The sequence below is a fragment of the Tenrec ecaudatus genome, chromosome 2, assembly GCF_050624435.1.
Source record: "Tenrec ecaudatus isolate mTenEca1 chromosome 2, mTenEca1.hap1, whole genome shotgun sequence".
Classification (NCBI taxonomy): domain Eukaryota; kingdom Metazoa; phylum Chordata; class Mammalia; order Afrosoricida; family Tenrecidae; genus Tenrec; species Tenrec ecaudatus.
Genome location: NC_134531.1, coordinates 32,645,038 through 32,666,806, shown reverse-complemented (window position 1 = coordinate 32,666,806; position 21,769 = coordinate 32,645,038). Strand labels below are relative to the sequence as shown.

At 45.4% G+C, this 21,769-nt stretch overlaps 1 protein-coding gene across 1 annotated transcript in view; it reads left to right on the top strand.

Annotated features, from left to right (window-relative positions):
- ADAMTS12 (ADAM metallopeptidase with thrombospondin type 1 motif 12) overlaps window positions 1-21,769 on the top strand; it is a 369,301-nt gene that overhangs the window by 4,475 nt on the left and 343,057 nt on the right. The window contains exon 2 of the mRNA XM_075540912.1: window positions 6,437-6,798. Coding sequence (XP_075397027.1) covers window positions 6,437-6,798 — 362 coding nt within the window. The remainder of the gene's footprint in view (window positions 1-6,436; window positions 6,799-21,769) is intronic.

Here is a 21,769-nt window from a genome sequence, read left to right as displayed (position 1 = left end):
CCTGCCCTGTTGTGCATGATGTCATAATTGTTAAGTGTGCTGTACATTATTTTGATATCTCACTCTACATTAGTAGTGTATTTAAAACTATGAAAAGCAAATCATGTTATTTGAAAGTGCACCTGCTGGCCACCATTTAATGACTATCTGAATTTACAAAGGGGCTTAAAAAAGTTCATGGAAAAGTTCCATTATCTTTTAAATCCATTTTTCCCCCACCAACTTTTTTAAGCCCCCTCATTTTTATAGCCAAATTTGGGGTTTAACAAAGAAAACGCTTTTAACTTTTGCCCAGGACGAGCTCTAAGCTCCAAGCTTACTGCCACAGAGTTAGTGCTAACTCACAGTGAGCTCCTCTGGGTTTCCGAGACTGTAACCATTAACAGGAGTAGGCATAAGAGTTCATTTATGTAAAATAAAGTTGACTTTAGTTTGTGTTCCCTTTAAATTGCTCAGCAATTACTTATAGAAAAATAATCGGTTAGAAAGGCCTTTGTTTCTCTGTTTCGATGAAGACGCCGAGACAGGCAGATATAACCAGATGCTACAGTGGGATTGTCCTTTTGTGTCAGTGTCTGTGGAGAGCTTAAATCTGAGGGGGAATGCTAGTTGGAAATTATGGCTTGGTGATAGAAATGAAGCTGGAGACCACGTGATAGAATGTCGCAAGACCAACGAGTTGTTCGTCACAAATACCCTTTTCAACAACACAAAAGATAACTATGCACGTGAACTTCTTCATATGGAATGGACAGAAATCAAATTGACATCTGTGGGAAGAGCTGATGGAGAAGCCCGGCATTAGCATCTAAAACCAGTCCAGGTGCCAACTGTGGAAAGCCCGCCAGGGCTCGTATGTAAGTTCAGGTTGGAGCTGAAGAAAATAAAAAGAAGCCCATGAGAGCCAGAACGCAACTTTGAGGCTCTGCCACCTGGATTTCGAGAACATGTCAAGTACAGATTTGAAACATTGAACAGTAATGACTGACGGCCTGATGAGATGTTGGACAGCTTCAGGAACATCATCCACGAAGAAAGCAAAAGGTGATTGAAAAGAAAAAGAAAAGAGCAAAGTCAGTGTCAGAAGAGACTCGGAAACTCCCTCTTGATCATGGAATGGCTACGGAAAAGAGAGGAAGTTATAACGTCAAGGAGCTTCAAAGTGCAGCTTGAGGAAGCAACGTTAAGTATTGCAATGAAATGTACAGAGACCTAGAGTTAGAAACACCGAAAGGGCAAGCACGCTCAGTGTAGCTCAAACAGAAATAACCTAAGACTCAATGGACAAAATATTGAATGAAGCAGGAAACATCAAAGGAGGATGGAAGACCCCACGGAATCAATGTCCCAAAGAGAATGCTTGACATTCACACATGTCCTGGGGTAACATGTATGGAAGAAGTCCAAGCTGCACTGAAAGTATTAGCTGAGAACAAGGCTCCAGGAACTGATGGGATATCGATCAAAATGTTTTAGCAAACTGATGAAGTACTGGAAGCACTCAGTCATTTATGCCAGGAGATTTGGAAGAAAGCTCCTTGACCAACTAGCTGGAAGAGAACCATATTTGTACCCATTCCAAAGAAAGGCGACTCCTCAGAATACTAAAATTATGGAACAATATCATTAATATCACATGTAAGTAAAATGTTGCTGAAGATCAACCAACAACGGTAATAGCAGCACATTGACACGGAGCTGCCAGAGGTTCAGGCTGGATTCAGAAGAGGACATGGAACAAGGGATATCATGACTGATATCAGATAGATCTTGATGCAGAGCAGAGGATATCAGAAACATGCTTTCTTGTGTTTCATTGACTGTGCAAAAGCATTGGGCCCTGTGAGCCATACACTGTGGATAACCTATAGAGGAATGGGAATTCCAGAACGCTGCATTGTGCTTATTCAGAACTGTACATGGATCGGGAAGGCGTTGTGCAAAGAGAACAAGAGAATACTGCATGGTTTAACATCAGGAAAAAATGTGTGCAAGGGTTGTACCTTCTCACCATATTTATTCAATCTGTATATTGACTCAATAATCAAAGAAGGTGGATTCTATTGAGAGGAATGTGGCATCAAGATTGGAAAAAGACTTATTAATCAACCTGTGAAATGCAGATGGCATAACTCGGGAGAATTTGCAGCACTTGCTGATGAAGATCAAGGATTACAGCCTTCAATATGGATTGAAACTCAATGTACAAAAGAACAAAATCCTCACAACTGGACCAACAGTAACATCATGACAAATGAAAAAAAACCATTGAACTTGTCAAGGGTTTTACCTTGCTAGGATCCACCATCAGTGCTCATGAAGGCAGCAGCCAAGAGATCAAAAGAACCCTTGCCGGTGGGTAGATCTGCTGCACAAGAGTTCTTGACAGTGTTACTTTGTACCTGCTGCCGGGAAAGCCCATTGTATTTGGTAAAGTAGAGGAGGCGTGGAAGAAGTGGAAGGCCTTTGACAAGACCAGAGTGGCATGGTGGCTGCAACTGATGTGCTCAGACACAACCTCAATTGTAAGGATGGTGCAGGGCCACACGGCGTGGTCCACAGGGTGATTCTCAGTCTGAACGAACTCCACAGCCCCTCCCAGGAACCATAGCATCAATTTGTTAAAAGCCCTTTACAATTATTTATCATTTCAACCCTCACTTTCTATTCCTATTACTCCTTGTCGAAAATTATGTTCATGAGCTCCATGTGTATATTCTGTTTTAATGTGCTCTGAAAAACGGAGTTGTTTTTGTGTGGGCATGTATTTCTCATTACTTTTAAATGGCTGGGCATTAACATGTGCTGTTTCTTATTTTTCATGGAGCTATGCTTTTAAGATTTTTTTTCATGTTGTTATGTGGTCCGTTATTTCTAACAGCTGCAGTTGGTAACAAGGGGACAGGGTTTTTGGACACCCGAGGCAGTTTGTTAATGCCTTAGAGTGCAAAGTCTCTGTTCTGCTCAGCATTTTGCTTCAGGGAAAAAAGAATGAGCCCACAGGGTATGTTTCAAGGCAGTTGCCTAGAAGAAACAAGAGCAGAGCAAAAATCTAATTGAAGTCCATCAACTCCTGTTCTTCCAACGGCCAGCTACAACTCTCTTCACGCATCTATGGTGGTGATTTTGTTGGCTCCTGACTATTGGTTACCACTTCCCAACAAAACGAAAGGAAACCCAGTCCCCCGCCCTCATCCCTATGATAGGTTGTAGTTTGGACTGTTGTGACCCATAATGTGTTCATTGCCTGATTGCTTATAGTAGATCCATGTGCCTTTTTTCCCTAGGCCAGCTTAGTCTAGAACTGCGGTTCTCAAGCTGTGGGTCGTGACCCCTTTGGGAATCAAATGACCCTTTCACAGAGGTCATCCAATTCATAACAGTAGCAAAATGACAGTGATGAAACAGCAACGAAAATAATTTTATGGTTGGGCGGGGAGGGGGGGGTCACCACAACATGTAGAACTGCACTGAAGGGTCACAGCATTAGGAAGGTTGAGAACCACTGGTCTAGCAGCTCTTCAGAAGCCCGCCTCCCTGGCAGGAGGCGGTAGCTGCACAGATGAGGCCTATTGACTGACAATCAAATCTGGGCTTGCTTCAGCAGGGCAAGAATGCTTCCTCTCTCACTGATACATGAACACATGTATACATGGTTCTGGCCCTCCAGAGGGGTTGGGGAGTGTGGTAGTTACATAATCTGGTGTCAATTTGAGGATTCAGAGTGAAGGGTGCAGTCTAGGCTGTCAATCAGGTCATAGACAATGAGGCCTCTGTGTGGGCATGGCCTTCTCCTGAGGATTCTGGGAACTCCTGTATTTCCTTCTTGGAGGCGGGAGATGCACTCTCTCTGGCTCACTCCCTGGGAGACACTGCAGCTGACAAGCCGCGTGGAACTATGCTAGTGTCCTGAGCTGGAGGAGCCACGTGGAGACCCTGCCAGCGCTGAGGCGCCACTACTGCCACTGGATGCACAACTTTTCGCTCATGAGCCTGTGATTGGGGGTCATTGCACGTGTTGAGTGAGTCTGAAGAGGAATTTACAGACTGGTGTTGGACATATGGGCTAATATTGGACTATGGACTTGATCTGGACTGGGCTGGGTGTGTTCTCAATATTCAATTGATCTTTATATATATATAAAGTTCTTATACACGTGCGAGTATCTCCCTAGATCTGTTTCTTCGGTCTACCAGGCTGACACAGGGACAAGGAATGTAATCAATAAAAACAAAATAAAGCTGACTGCCACCTAGTCAATTGTTACGCACAAGAACTATAATGGCCCCTATGGGGTTCTTAGCCTTGAACTCTTTATGGGAGTGGAAAAACCCCTATTTCTCAGAGCAGCTGGTGGTTTCAAACAGCCAACCTTAGAGTTAGCCGCCTAACTCGTACCCCACTATGCCAACTAGTATCCTTAATTAACAAAAGGTACCATAAAATCAGGGAATTCTGGTAGGGGAACTGAAAATTCTGAGGAAGGAGAGCAAACGGAACCAGAAATAGCAGAGGAACAAAGAGGGACGATTTGAGTGGGGCTCTAAAGTAGATACAGGCAGTCCCTGAGTAATGACCAAATCCTGCTCCTGACGGTGCCTTTACAACTTTCTGTGCAAGCTGGAACGAGTGCACATGGCTTTGTTTTAAGCCTTGTTTTGGTGCAAAGAGGGGCCTTGAGGCTGCGTGGGTCCCAAGACGGGCAGCTGATCACCTCATCAGCACATTGAAACTACCACCTGAAGGAGAAAGAGGAGATTTCCTGACCCCTCCTCCCAAAGATTTACTGCCTCAGAAATCTGTAGGGGCAGGTCTATTCTGCCCTGTATGGCCTCCAGGAATCAGAATCAGCTTAATGGCAGTGAGTCTCTTGAGTTTGTGTGTGTGTGTGTGTGTGTGTGTGTGTGTGTGTGTGCAAGGGAAGGAGCCATGGTGATGGATAAGTGTTGGGTTGCTAACCACAAGGTTCGTGGTTCAAAACCACCAGCCTCTCTATGGGAGCAAGGGGCTGGAACTGGTTTGCTTTGGTTTGGGGTTTAGTGCAGGATGATTTACAAGCTACCTGTGCAGAAAGTGAAGGTGCTTCTGATTAAAAAAGAAAAAAACTTCTTGCAAGTAGGAGTTGGCTCAAGGTTGGTCCTGAAAACCCTTGGAAGTAGTTCTACTCGGTAGTGTTGCTGTGGTTGGAACAGGCTAAATGGCAGAGTACACGTGCTCCATACGGTTTTCAATGTCATGACCTTTGGGCGACAAATGGCCTGTCCTTTCTTCTGAGGTCCCTCTGGCAGGGTTGGAACCACCAATCTTTTGGGTGGTAGTTGAAAACTTAAGCGTTAGCACCGCTCAGGGATTTCTAAGTGGTCAGTGGTTTATTGAAAATCGCCTGTAACCCAAAATGATGACTAGCTCCCTGTGAGTTAGATGCCTTGTTCCTCACAAACATCCAAAATGAGGGGGGTCACCTGGGGATTTAGATGTGGGTGAACCAAAAGGCATAAATGCTCGTGTGTGGATGGAGCAAGTACTTTTGGAATGGCTATTTTCGTGTTTTGTCCCCATGGCTCAGATCATCTTAATGTTACTAAGAATTTTATTTTGTGCATTTTGTAGAGGGGAAAAAAACCAAGTTCTTCTAGGCACTTTTGCTACATTACAGAACAGTTAATGCACAGTAATTGCTGTGAGGTTTGTCACATGGGCGCATGATGGTGTTTGCTGGGTTTTTGTTTTTAAATCTCACCTGACTTAATGAGAAGTGCCTGAAACATTCAAGCTCCTTGGAACACAGAGTGAATCTCTGCTGATTTCTATTAAAGACCTCTGGACATTAAATGGTTCTGCTAATAAGGTTGACCTTGACCTTTTCCGGATAGTATTCCTTAGGAATGAACTACTGCCTTAATGTATCTGTGGTAGCATCTCTGCTCTCAAGGTGATGCTGTAGTGTGGCTCAGGTGCTGCATGGTGTTCATGCAGAAATTTACTGTGGATCAGATTTGCATGAAAGGAGTTGTTCCGGAAATTTACTGTGGATCAGATTTGCATGAAAGGAGCCCTGGGGGTCTAATGGTTACAATTTGGACTGTGATCCACAAGGCCTGCAGTTCAAAACCACCAGTCACTCAGCAGGAGAAGATGGGACTTTCTATGCCTATAAACAGATACAACCTCAGAAACTCACAGGGGCAGTTCTACCCTGTCCTGTAGGATGGCTATTTGATGGTAGCAGCTTGATGCCCATTGAGTGAGTGAGTGAGTGAGTGAGGTTTGCACATGGGAAGGGCCTTTATATATGGGGATTTTGCAACCAACAAGTGAGACTTGAAATTCCAAATGGAATTTCCAAATGAAATTCTGAATTCCAAATGTGTCTGCCATGTTACAGAATTGGCAGCACCCCCTCTTGATTTTACTCCGTGTCTTCTTCACTTTCAGAACATTTTATGCAGGCCCTGCCAGAGTACCACGTGGTGGGGCCTGTCCGCGTGGATGCGAGTGGGCATTTCTTATCCTATGGCTTGCACCGTCCCATCCCCAGCAGCAGGCAGAAGAGAGATTTGGATGGCCCAAATGAGCCAGTATACTACAGGATTTCCCTTGAGGAGAAGGACCTCTTCTTGAACTTGACCACCCATCGGGAATTTCTCTCCAATGACTACATCGTGGAGCGGCGGTACGGAAATCTCTCCCAGGTTAAGATGGCAGCTTCCTCCGGACCCCGCTGCCATCTCAGGGGCACCGTTCTGCAGCAGGGTTCCAGAATCGGGACAGCAGCTCTCAGTGCCTGCCACGGACTGGTGAGTTCACCTTCCCTTGCTGTTCCCAGGGGCTACTGAATCATCTGGGGCGCCCACTGCAAACAGATTCACGGACATACTAGCACCTGTGAACGGACCAACAGTGAAGTGGAAGATGCTGGCTTCCAAAGGGGCTTGGGGAGAATACACACAATAAGTAACAGCCAAGCTGGGAGGTGCAGGGAATAGTCGTGATGCAGTCCCGAGTTTAGTTCTTGCCATTGATCAGCTGTAGTTGTGTTCATTGGCCCATGAACACAGGTGCAGGGAGCACCTGTGAGATACCAGATTCGGGCCTCCTAGGGCTTGGGGAGAGAGAGCATACTAAACAAAGGGCAATGTCCAATCAATAATTCTGGGAGGCGTTGAAATAAGTGGACCGAGGGTTCCAAGGAGGAAAAGAGAACCGCAGCCAGGACCCTCTGAGCAACGAAGAGGGTGTTTGAGCTCAGAGGTGAGGCGGGAGGTTGTCGACTGAGTGAGGGGCCTGTGTCTTTGGGATTCGAAAGAGCTGGCTTTGGAGTGCGTGCAAGTCTCACGGGTGAAGAGAGTAGTAGCGATTACAATGGGATGGTGAACTCTACAGATACTGTCATCAAAGTGCAAATGGGGTCTTGGGCTTTGTGCCTCAGTTTCCTCACCTGTGAAAGGGCAGTACTCATTTTCGGGAGCAGCAGCTAGCAAAATGAGGCCAAAAGGTTCACTCTGGCCCATCTTGTGTTTTTATAAATAAAGTTTCATTAAAACAAGACAAGCCTGTATGTTTACATGCTGTCTGTGGCTGCTTTTGATTCATAACAATAAGAAGACTAATTGAGACAGGCACTCTTTGGCCTGAAACACCTAAAATATTTACTACCTGGCCTTTACGGCAGGGGCAGAAGGGAATTGGAATGTCACGTCCTGTCATAGAGTGTTATGCAGAGTAAATGAACTGCTGTAAAGCGAAGTCTTAGAAAAGTATTACGTAAACAGTAGACCTCAAACAAACTTGGCTCCAATTATTTGTATGCTTCCATGTCACTGTCTGTCTGCCAGTTTGTCTTACGGTGATGGGTATGCATTACTGTGATGCTGGAAGGAAGGACACTAATATCTAACAGTCCAGCAGGGTAACCCATGGTGGTCTCGTTTCAGCGCCACTTCCAGACTAGTACAGATGGGGTTCATATCTAAGGGGTTAGCCCCTGAAGGCCTTAGGAGTCACAGGAGAACATTGACTGATGCAGTGTTGGAAGATGAGCCCTGCAGGTTAGACGGCACCCAGCCACGACAACACTGGACCTAGACACAGTGTGCACGGTCTCCTTTTTCAAACAAATGAGAAGGGAGGCTTGTTTGAGCCCGAGCTGCTCTGTGACATGCTACATCACCAAATTTGACTCCGTTTGTTTTTCAAACTCTATCTTTAAAAAGGTGTTCATTCGGTCAGCCCATTTGGACCTTCGTACTTCCCACAGTATCAGTGGCAATAGCAGGGACAATTCAGGGATCTTGCTGATGTTTCTGAGTGGTTTTCTCACGTCTGAGGAGGAGGCGGCTGCCACCCCCGACCGTGTGTGCTCTGGGAGTGACTGTTGCTGGAGGACTGGCTGTGGTGGAGCCAGCATGTTGGCCATGGCGCCCAGGCCAGGGCTGGTGTGCTGGGCAAAACCACAGGTGGTGCTGACATGCCTACAAAGCATGGGTTCGAAATCCTACCAGCATGGCGCTCACTTTGCTGAGAATTTCTATCATTTATAATATCTGACTCTGTTAATCCTGTATCTGAATTGTCTGGTTTTGCTGGAATCTGGTGGGAAAATGTGTAAAAGTTTCCACAGCATTTAAAATACCCAAAAGAGTTCACCCCCTTCCACCACTTTAAGGATACTTTGGATGGTTCCAGTTATGTAATAAAAGAAATGCCTAGCTCTGCCTTTTTCTATCAATCTGCTCGCTCACACCTGTGTCTGACTTTCCCCTGGTGAGATGGTGCATAAGGCAGGATTTCCTAGAGAAAAAAGCAGTGACACTCGTATGTGTACAAGTCTACGGGCTGCTCCCAGGGGACGCTGTGGATTTGCATCCTGCACGTTGCCTGGGAGCTTGCTAGAAAGGCAATGAGTGCCTACACTCCAGATGTCATGGATCAGAATCTCTGAGGGTGGGCGGTGGGCGGGAACCTGTGCTTTTCCAGGCTCTCCAAAAGACTGTGCTGCCCAGCAACGTTTGACAAGCACTGGTCGAAGGGTATCCATGTCTTGGCGAAACAGGAATTGTCTGGGAAGCTTTCAAGAAGGACCATGTCCTGATTCTCAGATGTTCTGATTTAAATGGGCTGAAGTTGGAACCTGGGCTTCAGTATGTTTCCATGTTCCACGGGAGACTCTAATGTGCAGTCAAGGTTTGAGTGAGTGGGCATTCATTGGTTGTATTGATTTCAAATATTGTTTCTTCCCTGGTGATTTTAATGTGTAGCCAGAATTGAGAAGCACTGATCAAAATGGCTCCCTGCTTTGATCTTGGGAAGGCAGTGTGGTGTAATGGGTTGTGCATGGCATGGCTAATCTAGAGGCCAAGTCCACTCTGAATGGGAGCGATAAGATGGTTTGCTTCATCAAGATGTACAGCTATGGAAATGCTCTAGGGGCAGTTTTACTCTGCCCTGAGCCCGGGGGCAGAGAGGTTACATGTTGGGCTTCTAGCCACCCGGTCAGCAATTCGAAACCATTCGCCGTTCCTCTGGGGAAAGCTGGGGCTTCTACTCCTGTAAAGATTTACAGTCTTGGAAACTCACAGAGGCAGTTCCACCCTATCCTCAGGTCACTATGAGTTAGCATGGACTCTGACTCGATGGCTGGGAGTTTGGTTTGGGTTTTGCTATAAGGTTGCTGTGAATCAGAATAGACTGGACAGCCTTGTGTGGTGTTGCAAGGGGTCCCGGCTAACATTTCAGCAGCTAACCAGAAAAATCAATGGTTCAAACACCCAGATGCTCCTGTGGGACACCAGGAGAAAGATGATGTAGCAGCCAGCTTTGGTAAAGATTTCCAGTCCTGGAAGCCCTACGGGGGATGGGGGTGGGGCAGAGGGGCAGTTCTGCTCTGTCGACTTCTGTAGATCTCAGGGGGTCAGAGTCAACTGGGGTCAACAGGCTTGGTTTCTGGGGCTTTGATCTTGTGCTTTCTGGGGGAAATTGCATACTCTTTAGAGTTATCCTAGGTTTGGAAATAGAATCCTGGGGATTTATATCTCTATCAAAAGGTTGCCCGAACCATGGAGGACCACTATGTAGGCGTTTACAGATACAGATATTAGATTCGCGCTGAGGACAGCACAACGAAACACGGATCCACAAATGGACTTCCATGTGGCCAAAACGATGGAGAGTGTTTAGACTGAAATCACGGAATCATGAGGCCAGAAGAAACAATCCATTGGGACTCTTTTGGAGCCTTGCGCACATCATGGGGCAGTTGGTGGATGATTGTAAAAAGACACCGGAATCCAAATGAGCTAATCAACTTTCTGTGCACAGCCTGGCTGGCCTCCGGTTGATTTACGGAAGTGTCGTCAGTGGACAGATTCAGCGTAGAGTAGTTCCAGGTGAAGGGATGGCCGGCGCCTTTGGATCTGACTTCTGCTGACACGTCTGACTTCAGAACTCGAGCGTACTCACTTTTCCTTCCACGCATGCTCAACCTCACAGGACTGGACACTTACAATGTACTCACTCTGGGCCGCACCCCACGTCCAGGGATAGAGGTAACATTGCATAGTCCTCCTCAGGACAGAAACCCTTTAGGGCAATTCCACTCTGTCCTATTATAGGATCTATGAGTTGCACTTTCTTTGATGGCAATCATTTCCCGCTCCCTCCCCACTCCAAGATTTCCTGAACATTGAAAATTGGAGTCTGTTTCTTCTGGACAACTAGAGTTTAGCTGGTACCCCATTCTGAGTTCTGTAATAGAGATATTCTGCTCGGAGCCCAGAGAGTTATCATAGCATTTCGGTGAGGTGGTTTTTGGGTTTGCGGTTGCTGGGACACTACAGGTTTAGTCCCACGTGATAATTTTTTTGGTTAGTTTTTCAGTTGGAATTTCTGCACTGGGAGGATCATGCACAATGTTAACAGACACATTCATGCACCGTGCAGCTTTAGGGTTCTGATTTCTCAGGGAGTGTCACCAAGGACCAGTTTGGGCAGCCACCTTGAGAGTGATTCAGTGCATTTCTCTCTGAATCAGTGAAGAAATCTCTTTTCATCCCTGTAATTGGCAGGCAATATGGCAGGCCACTGGCTGGACTCTTAAGAACCAGAGTTCCGATGGTGAGAGCTGGATGCGGGACCCAGAGGGAAGAAACAGTAAGAGGAGTGTTGTCTTATTCAGGGCTGTGACCCACCAGATTCTCTTTATATCAAGTCAGGGCTGATTACATCAGGCCACATCAAGGAGGGAAGATGATAGCTCAGGCACATTGGCACACCGAATCCCTCCTATGCAAGCCGTGACCTTTTTCCATATTAACTGAGATTGGTGAGATGACTTCACCCAGGGGCTCCTTAGAACAAAGGCCCGGACAACCACTTCTGAAAGGCGAAACCTTGTGCTCAGTCCGACTCCGACGCAACAGCCACTGGTGTGGTTTCTTCTTTAGCTTTTCTTAGAGGTTTTTCAAAAGCTAAACTTTTATTTTGTTATAATTGTCCATTGGTACGCAACTGTGAACAGACGCAAAATGGTTTATCCAGTTTCCCGTAGTTGACTGGCAAAATTACAGTATAGTATCACATTCAGGATATTGAGGAATGGGTACAGTCAAGAGAAGAACATTTCTCACAAGGAAGAGACGAACCAGTCAGGGTGCAGTGTAGCCCTGGCGAAACACACAACTTTCCTCTAGTTATTTTTAATGCCCTCCCCCCACCCACTATCATGACCCTAATTCTATCTCACAAATCTGGCTAGACCAGAGCATGTACACTGCTCACCACACAGGGAATCCAGGACAGATAACGCCCCTCAGAACCAATAAGAAGGGGAAGGGGGTGGAGGGAGAAGAAAGGGGAACAGATCACAATGATCTGCATATAACTCTCTCCCAGGGGGTCAGACAAAAGAAAAATGGGTGAAGGGAGACAGTGGTCAGTGTAAGACATGAAAAAAAGAGGTAAATTATCAAGGGTTCATGAGGGAGGAAGGAAGGGTGGGGGAGGAGGAAAAATGAACTGATACCAAGGGCTCAAGTTGAAAGCAAATGTTTTGAAAATGATGATGACAACCAGTGTACAAATGTGTCTGACACAATGGATGGATGTATGGATTGTGCTAAGAGCTGTACGAGCCCCCAATAAAATGATTTTTAAAATAGGAAGAAGAAGAAGAAAGAACATTTCCACATTTCAATCCGCTGCTGTTCTTTGGTGCCGGGTCGTCAACTCCACCTCATTGCATGCCTGCCTTGCAACAGAGGGAAGAGTGCCTGGTCCCGCTCCACCTCCACGAATGCTAGGTTGGAACTCTTTGTTGAAGCCATTTTTCCCAAGGTCTCCCCCCTTTTCACTGTCCCTCTAATTGACCAAGCATGATGTCCTGCTGCAGGGACGGGTTCCTCCTGATGACACGTCCAACCTACATGAGATGAAGTCGTGCCACGGAACCTGGACTGTGCTTCCTCTGACAGACCACAGTGCCTCAGTTCCTTGGTCTTCCTTTTTTATTGTCCAGATTTGCACGAGTCTGGGGCGACTGAGGGGTTAGGCCAGCTGCATCTCAGTCTTCAAAGTAACAGCTTAGCTTTTTAACGCTTTACACTTTTTGACACCCCCTCCTTAGCCCCAGGCAGCCACTCATCTGTTCTCCACATTTACAGCGCATTTATTCCAAGAATGCTATATGAGTGGAATCATATGGCATTCAACTTTTAGAGAGCCCCCCCCCCTCCCTCTCAGCCTGATTCTTCACAGATTTAACCAGGTTATTGCCTGTAACAATAGTGAACCCCTTTGTATAGTTGAGGAGATCCTTGGTTAAACAGTCATTAGACTGTCCCCTGACTTGTCCTTTGACCTCCGCGGAAGCTTTTGTTGGGATGCTTTGTCTGTGTCTGTTGAAGTTTCTGAGTTGCTCCCAGTCTGGAAAAGATGAAGCAAAACCAAGCCACACCCAAGGCTGTCAGCAGAGCGTCGTTTCTCATGAGGTTTCTAGCTGCGCTGCCTTCTCTCTGAGTCTTCACTCGTGGCCTCTTCATGTTGGGGTCTGTGTAATGTCCAGGGCTTTTAGTCAGTAAGCTGGAATAGGAATTGAACCCATCTTCTCAGTCATGGAAGTCCAGAACAGCGTTTGTCTATACAACACATGTGTTTGGAGAATTGTGGGCGAAGTTTTCCTGTATCTGCTTAATTTGAAAGTTTGGGATTTTTTCTGTATTGTATGTTTTTATTAGGTGTTGTTGAACTGATTTTGCTCAAAGCAATCCATGTGACAGAGGAGAATTATCCCATAACATTTTCTGCACTGTAATCTTCAGAGGAGCAAGTCTCTCTCCTGTGGATACATAGGGCAGATTTGAAACACCAATCTTTTTTTTTTTTAACATTTTATTGGGGCTCATACAACTCTTATCACAATCCATACATGTACATACATCAATTGTATAAAGCACATCTGTACATTCTTTTCCCTAATCATTTTCTTTTTTTTCTCTTCTTTTCTTTTTTTACATTTTATTAGGGGCTCATACAACTCTTATCACAATCCATACATATACATACATCAATGGTATAAAGCACATCCGCACATTCCCTGCCCCAATCATTCTCAAAGCATTTGCTCTCCACTTAAGCCCTTTGCATCAGGTCCTCTTCCCCCCCCTTCCCACTCCCCCCACCCTCATGTGCCCTTGGTATTTTATACATTGCTATTTTGTCATATCTTGCCCTATCCGGAGGAAACACCAATCTTTCAGTTAGCAGCCACCCCTCCCCCCACACACACGCACGAGGATCAACAAAAAAAATCAAAATGAGAAGCTATTGTTTTTCACCAATTCCTCCATCTATGTCAATACATTTCTTACTGTGGTGTTCCCATCTCTAACCCATCCCTGACAAATTCTCCACTCTTTGATTTATACCACATCAAAAATGTTTGGGCAGCCACCAGGGACTCGGATTGCATTCTTGTAAAATGTTCTTTGAGTTTTAAGAACCAAAAGAAGCCTTAGGGGACAAGATCCAGGTAATCAAATGGATGGGGTAAAGTTTCCCAACAAAACTCACCTGGGCCAACCCTCACTACCCTCACAGTGTGAGGCGTCTTGATTCCCAAACTAGTGAAATTGCTGTGGATGAAGAACATACAAAGTACCCACAGAGCTGGCTCTATCTCTCTTGTATAGTTTACCTGGTTCACAGTAAATCCATTGTTTTATACTGAAAATCACCTCCAACAACCACAGAAGTCAGTGTTGTTGTTGCTCTTTCAACCTTAGGACATGTCAAACAGGATTCCCACTTTATCAGTTTTTCAAAGGCTCTCATTAATATTTTTTAGTCAATGGAGGCATTTTAAAAAGGGTTAGATTTTTTTGAATTCTGGTCTCTAAGCTCCTTACACATATGGTTTATGCTTGATGAAAAATAGAAGAAATATTAATCCGTGAATGTTTAGGGGGAGACTCTGGATACCTAGTTATCAGTCTCTGTGATGGAAACAGAAATGAAATTCAAAACAGAGTCTCTGTGGGAGACATGCACATACAAAAGGAGTAATATCCCAGTGTTGCATGTGTAACCAATCCATTTACCTTGTAAAACACAGAATACATCTGGCCTCTCCCCCCATGGTCACCGAGGATCATTCTTTATTCCTTTTCCTGAACTATCCTTGGACCCCTGGATGGAACCAAACTGGCTATGATTTTAAAAACAGACAACCACAGGTGTTTATGAGGCTGCAGAGAAATCGGTGGCGGGAATGCAAAATGCTGTCGCCATTGTAGAAAGGGCTTTAGCATTTCCTCATAAAGTTAAACAAAACTACCCTATGGCACAGCCATGTCTATTGTCACTGCATTCATCATAGCCAAGAGGTAGAAGCAGTCTAAATGTCCATCCACGACCGAGTGGACAAGTAAAATGTGGTCTATACCTACGGGTTCATGTGCATACTCTAGGGCGATTGACTACTCAGCCATCCAAAGAAGTACAGCCAGCATGCTCCTTCGAACTGAGAGTCGTGAGACTTCATCTCACATACTTTGGACATGATACAGGAGCGACCCATCCCTGAGAAAGGACACCTGGCTTGGTAAAGGAGAGACAAAGGAGAGATTGACCTAGTCGCAGCCACAATGTGTGCGAGCATCAGCACCATTGTGGGGATGGTGCAGGACTCGGCACTGTTTCATGTTCTTTTATACTTGCAGCTACTGCGAGCTGGAACGGATTTGATGGTGGCTTACGACAACAACAAGTCAAGAGAAATGAAGTCCTGATGTGTGCTACCACATGTGTGAGACATAGAACCATGCTAAGTGAAATAAATCAGTCCTGGAAGGACAATGCAGTGTTGTAAAGCGTTACTTTGAGGACTAAGGTGTACGTGACCCAAGCCATGGTATTTTCAATCGCCTCGTATGCATGTGAACGTCCGACATGGAATATGGAAGGGGGAAGAAGCACTGATGCATTGGAATGATGGTGCTGGTGAAGACTGTTGACAGTACCAGGGACTGCCAAAGGAACAACAGATCTGTCTCGGAAGAAGTACGGCCAGAGTGCTCCTTAGAGGCAAGGACAGCAGGATGTTGCTTCTTGTGCTTTGGACATGTTGTCAGGAGAGTCCAGTCCCTGGAGAAGGATGTGATTCTTGGCAAACCAGAGGGGCAGAGAAGGCCCTTGACAAGATGGGTTGACCCCGTGGCTGCCATGATGAACTGAGACACCTGAACAGGGGCAGCAAGGTGCACTAAATGATGATGAACACCTGTCAGGACAAAGGACAGCTATGAGTCAGAGCTGACCCAAGCCACCTAACAAGAAGGGCACATATTGTGCTTCTACTTACGTGAAATGCCTATGAGATAATTGTGAAGAGATGTTCATTAGTGGGCACTCGGGGGAAAACCTGGAAATGAATAATCACGCTAGCTGAATATGACAGAGCTAATTAATATCACTGGAGTGTACCTGTGAAGAAGTTTGAGATGGTAAATGGTTTCTTACCTATCTATTACCACACTCTCAGCACCCCTGCACCCAAGGGAAGAGCATGCTGCTTTTCCAAGGGCAGGTTCTCCAGTTCTTTCCTGCCCACCTACAATCCACCATGCCCATGCCAGGAATTGGCAAAACCAACCTGAAAGCTTGAAAAGTCAGCAGAAAGTAAAAAGGGAGAGAGGGGGAAAATCACTCATGTTTATGAGCCTGCAACACAAAGCTCTGATAGTGAGATGAGGAATTTCCCATCAGGCAAAGTTTCCATCGCCAAGTTCTGGGTCTGAGTAATCAAGATCTTACCAGGCAAGCCCTAAAGGTCAGGAGTCAGAGTGAATTCCTCAGCCCAGGAGCAGAGTTAGGGGATAAACAGAGGATCACTTCCCACTCCCTTTGGTGAAGAGCAGCAAATGCTGACACAGGCAGCCTGCAACCCCAACGAGTGTTTCCTGCAAACGAGGCCCCAACCTCCAGACCCGGCCGACAGCAAGAAGCAGCACAAGGCTGCTTTCCTACACAGCCTCGCCGGTGGATTCCATTCCCCGGCTTCATCAGCCCAGTCTCCCGCCCAAGTCCAAGAGCAAGAGAGCAGGCAGGGCTGCCTTCTCTCAGAGTGTGGGGCAGGGACAAACTAGCCAGCACATCTGGAACTCTGGGCAGGTGTTAGAGGAACTGCGCTTGAGAAAGTGAGCCGTGGTGGGAATTCTCCGGGCTAGAATTCACCAGTCTTTCTGAGGTAGATAGATGAAGCTGTCTCATTTTTTATCTTTTTTATTGTTTCTTTGGCATATAATTCATTTATCATGCCAATCAATGGTTCAAACACACCAGAATGAACTGGGCAGTCAGCGCCACGATCTCTTTTGGAATATTTCCTTCCTTCTTGCATCCATTGTTATTAGCATCTCCTGCCGCGACCCAAGGAGCCAAGGATCTAGTTGCTGTCTCTGTAGGTTGACCAATCCTGGATTTCAGATAAAGAAAATCATACAATAGAAGGAAAAAGAAAAAGAACCATAAAATAAAACAGAGAACTCTCATACTAAAAGAAAGTCATAAAAACTAGGACAAGTTACAAATGCATCATAGGGAAAATAAACAGTATGATGTTAAATTTAAAGCCAACTGGATCTGTAGTTTCAGTCCATTTGCAATTCACCCTGTGGTACAATGGTGATGAGTTGGGCTGCTAACGCTAAGGTCAGCAGTTCAAAACCACCAGCCGCTCCACGACGTGGCTTTCTACTCCCGTAAACAGTGACAGCCTTGGAAGCTCACGGGGCAGTTCTGCTCTGTCTGGTAGAGTGGCTATGGGTTGGCATCGACTCTATGGTGGTGACTTTAGTTTTGACTTGGTTTCGTGAACAAGACTGTTCACATCCCTGTCCAATGGAGGGAATTTCACATCCCTGTCTGAGGGAATTTCACGGGGACTTCATCCCTGTGGGGACTCTGCACGTGGATTTCGGGCTTTGACTGCCATCCGTAGAGGCCGCCTGATCTTTATGGTGTCAGGACTCTAGGGAGCACTTCTACTCTGTCCTACAGAGTCTTTATGAGTTACACTTGGCTTAGCAGCATTGGTTGGTTTGGGTTGCCCTGGATGAAGCAATCTAGAAGGTCACACATCTTAGTAGAGGGCTCATCCCACAGCATCGAGTTTTAAAGTGTCACCAAGTCCCACTGAGGCATCCCTGGGTGGTAAAAATGGCTAAGTGGTCAGTTGCTAACCTGAAGATCTCTTCTGAGGAAAGGCCTAGTGCTCCACTTCTGAAAGCCAGCCCTTGAGAAACTGATTTCCCGTGCTGGAAATTCTTGTTGTCAGTTTCCACAAAGGAGGAAAACTGCAGAGACCAATTAATCTTTGTATATCCGGGGATTAGAAACTAACCAAGTTTATAAGTTACGATATTTATAAAAGTACGTCTCAGCACACGTTGACACCTTGCTGATTAGAAGATGGAGAATCTCTTTCAGAGCGTCACAGCTGTCTGTGCATAAAAAAGGATTAAACTTCTTTTGGGGGCAGTTCTCCATTTGCTCTGGGAAACTGAACCCCGTGGTGACAGAGATAAAAGTCCTCTCCTCGTGTAAGCCAGGAAACAAAGGCTTCCCCACTGACACGGCTAAAAAGACAGCCCTGTGGCCAAGGCACCCACTCCGACTCACAGTGACCCCACAGGGAAGGCGAGCGCTCCCATAGGGTGTCCAAGGCCGCAATCTTACAGAAGCAGACGAACACAGCTTTCTCCCATGGAGTAGCTGGTCGGTTCTACTACCGACTTTCTGGTTAGCTGTCTAGCACCTAACCACTGAGCCACCACGGCTCCTTGCAGACATGGCTACAGTGTAGTTGTAAGATGAAATGGAATCATGCTTGAAAGACTCTACGGTTCTCCAGGAACCTGGAGCAGGAACCAAAACACGCACTGCCATCCAGTCAAGGACGACTCAAAGAGGCCCTAGGGGACAGGATAGAACTGTCCCTGTGGGTTTCAGAGTCTGTAACTCTTACAGAAATAGAAAGTCCCATGCATGGCCCAGAGGAGAGAGGATGGGGATTAGGGTTCGGGCAAGTTTCCTCAACGTCGGCACTCTGGACACACAGAGCTATATAATCATTTGTTGTTGTGGTAGTTACGTAATCTATTGTCAACTTGAGACTTAAAGAGTGCAGGGATGCAGTTTAGCCTGTCAATCAGGTCGCAGCTTGATGACCTCATTTGGAGGCGCTAAGGTGATAAATAGCTCACTGGAGGCAGGACACACACTCACTCCCTGTGAGACATTTCTATTGAGAAGACACTGGAGCTACGCTAGTGCCCTGGAGTTGGAGGAGCCACATGGAGACCCTGCCAGTGTTGAGATGCTTCTTCTACCACTGGATCCACAAGACTTTCCACCCACTGGCCTGTAATTTCTTGCATTCGGTGCCGTTGCATGTGTTTTGTGAATCTGAAGAGGAATTTGCAGATTGGTATTGGATACATGGGCTAATATCGGACTTCTGGACTTGATCTGGACTGGGCTGGGATTTTTTCTCAATATACAATCGCTTTTTTTTATATAAAGCTCTTTCTTATACACATAAGAGACTCCCTGGATTTGTTTCTCTAGTCTACCTGGACTAACACACTTGAATAGGGCTATCCTGTATATTGTAGATTGTTTATCAGCATCCTTGGTCTCTGCCTACTAGATCCCAGAAAAACTTGCTCACCCTAGTCGGGACAAAAATGATTGCCTACTTTGCCAAAAAATCACCTCCACTAAGATACGCTGGGCGAGAGTGTCAGTTTTTGCATTGACAAGAGTGCTAGATTCTGGACATAGTTTAAAAATAGAGCTGACAGGGTTTACTGAAAAGCTTAGATGCACAGTGTGTGTGAGAGGAATTAATGATGGGATATCTACATGGGTTTTATCTGGGGAACTGGGAGAACGGAATTGTCAAGTACAGGGACGGGAAGACAGAGATGGGGAAGGCAGTGGAACACAAAAGGGTGTTGTTTTGAACGTTTTGCATTTGATATCTACATGAGGCATCCACTGGAAGTGGCAAACAGAAAGAATTCCAAGGAGGTCATCAGAGTTGGGTATGTAACTTTAGGAGTTATTAACACCACCAATTGTCTGTCAGTTTGTCCTAGTGCGGTGGCTTGTGTGCTGCTGTGATTCTGGAAGCACTGTCACTGGTCACCCAAAGTGAACGGTGTTTAAATCAGAAAATCGTATGGTTTGCTATGCTGGGAATGACCCAATCAAGAGGGGTGGTATTGCATCCATCCTCAAAGATCTATCTTGATGTACAATGCAGTCTGTGATAGGATTACATCGATCCTTATTCGAGGAAGTACAATCAATACAACCATTATTCACATTTCTGCATAAGCCACCAAAGCTAGTGATAAACTGACAAAGTGTACCAATGTCTTCAGTTGGAACCTTGGGGATTTTGAGGCAGAAGTTGCAAAGCAAGCAGGAGCAGTAAGTCTTGGTTATAGAAATGAAGCTAGAGATCACAAGATGGATTTTGGCTAGATCAATAATTTGATCATAGCAAATAGATTATTTTCAACAACACAAATGGTGACCATGCCCATGGACTCCCCTAGACAGAATGCACAGAAATCAAATTGACTACATCTGTGGGAAGAGACAATGGAGAAGCTCAGTGTCAACAGCGAAAACCAGGCAAAGGGCTGACTGTGGAACAGACCATCAATTGCTCATATGTAAGTTCAGATTGAAGCTGAAAGAAATGAAAACAAGTCCACGAGAGTCAAAGCATGACCTAATTATATCCTACCTGAATTTTGAGAACATCTCATGGACAGATCTAATGTCTGGACACGAATGAAGAAGAACGGATGAGCTGTAGAATGACAGCAAAAACATTCATCAAAAGAGCAAAAGTTTGTTAAAACAGACAAAGGAACTACAACATCAAATTGGATGTCAGGAAAGACTTTGAAACTAACTCTTAATTGTAGAGTTGTTAAAGACCATGGGGGCAATGATGAAGTCAATGAGCTGAACACAATATCAAAGGGCAGCTCAAGAAGTCAAAGTAAAATATTATAATGAAATGTGCAATGTGTGGGGTTATTGGGAGACCCCAACACTTAAACATGTCCTCAGGAGTGGCTTTGCTATTGTGGAAAATATTAAAGACAGACAGAAGTCAGACAGACAGACAATGGGACACAGGGGCTCCTTGTCTCATTTCAGGACTGAGAGAGTGAACGTGTTTTCCAATGGGTATATATAATGGGGCTTAACAGATCTTTCATAGGTATGCACATCATACAGCTAACATATACATAGTCAATGGGTAATATCATAAGTGGGTAACATAATAACGCAGCAATCAGGCGATTCATTGTCTAGACCTAGTTCTAGTTGACCTTGAAGTGCCCAAGTTCTCCCCAGGGATTTGCTATGGTGGTTTGGCTATAGAAGCTGATTGCTCGTATCCACAGATAACCCTCAGGCAGAGTGAAGTAGCCAGGCACAGAAATAATTGGTCTATTATGGTAGCTCTTTTAAGACTGCTCCTTAATGGAGGGCTGTTGCAGGGTGGGGGGCACATGATTTGGCTCGAGAATGTGTATTTGAAAACATTTCCATCTAGGAACAATGGAGATCTTTCTCGAAATAGGGTTAGTTTTCTGTGTCCATGGTTCTGAGTGTAGAAATAAGGTCAAATACTTTCTACCAAATCCTCAGTTTACCACACAAAGAGAGTTAGACAATCAAAAGGAAGAATACACTCAGCTTATCTTAAAATGAAAGAACTTGGGAAAAAAAACCCAAGCCTTGAGTTGCACTATTGAAAGATTCTATGGGCAAAAATATTGACTGATGTAGGGAACATCAAGATAAGAGGGAAAGAATACAGAGTCACTGTAAAAAAAATAGATGTCTCGTGTGTGAGAAATACCTTGGTCCTTGGCTTCACAGGAGAAAGAATTCATGCTGAAGTCTGGTTTGTGGTCCAAGTGAGTTTTTATAAAGGATAGAAGTTTCAGGTTTTACACAGGACACTTCATACCCACACGTGGATTCCTGAGGCCAGAGGAGATCTCTGCGTGGTCTCTGAGGAGCAGCTTGAGAAGCAGAAGGGGCCACAAGGCTCTGGATGCTGGCTTTTCAGGTCCTCTGCTGGGAGCTGTGGTTGACGATACTGGTTGACCCCATTGGCTGAATTAAATTCACCTGGCCTAGATGGGCCCAATCCAGGTGTATCGACCACCTAGGTGTACC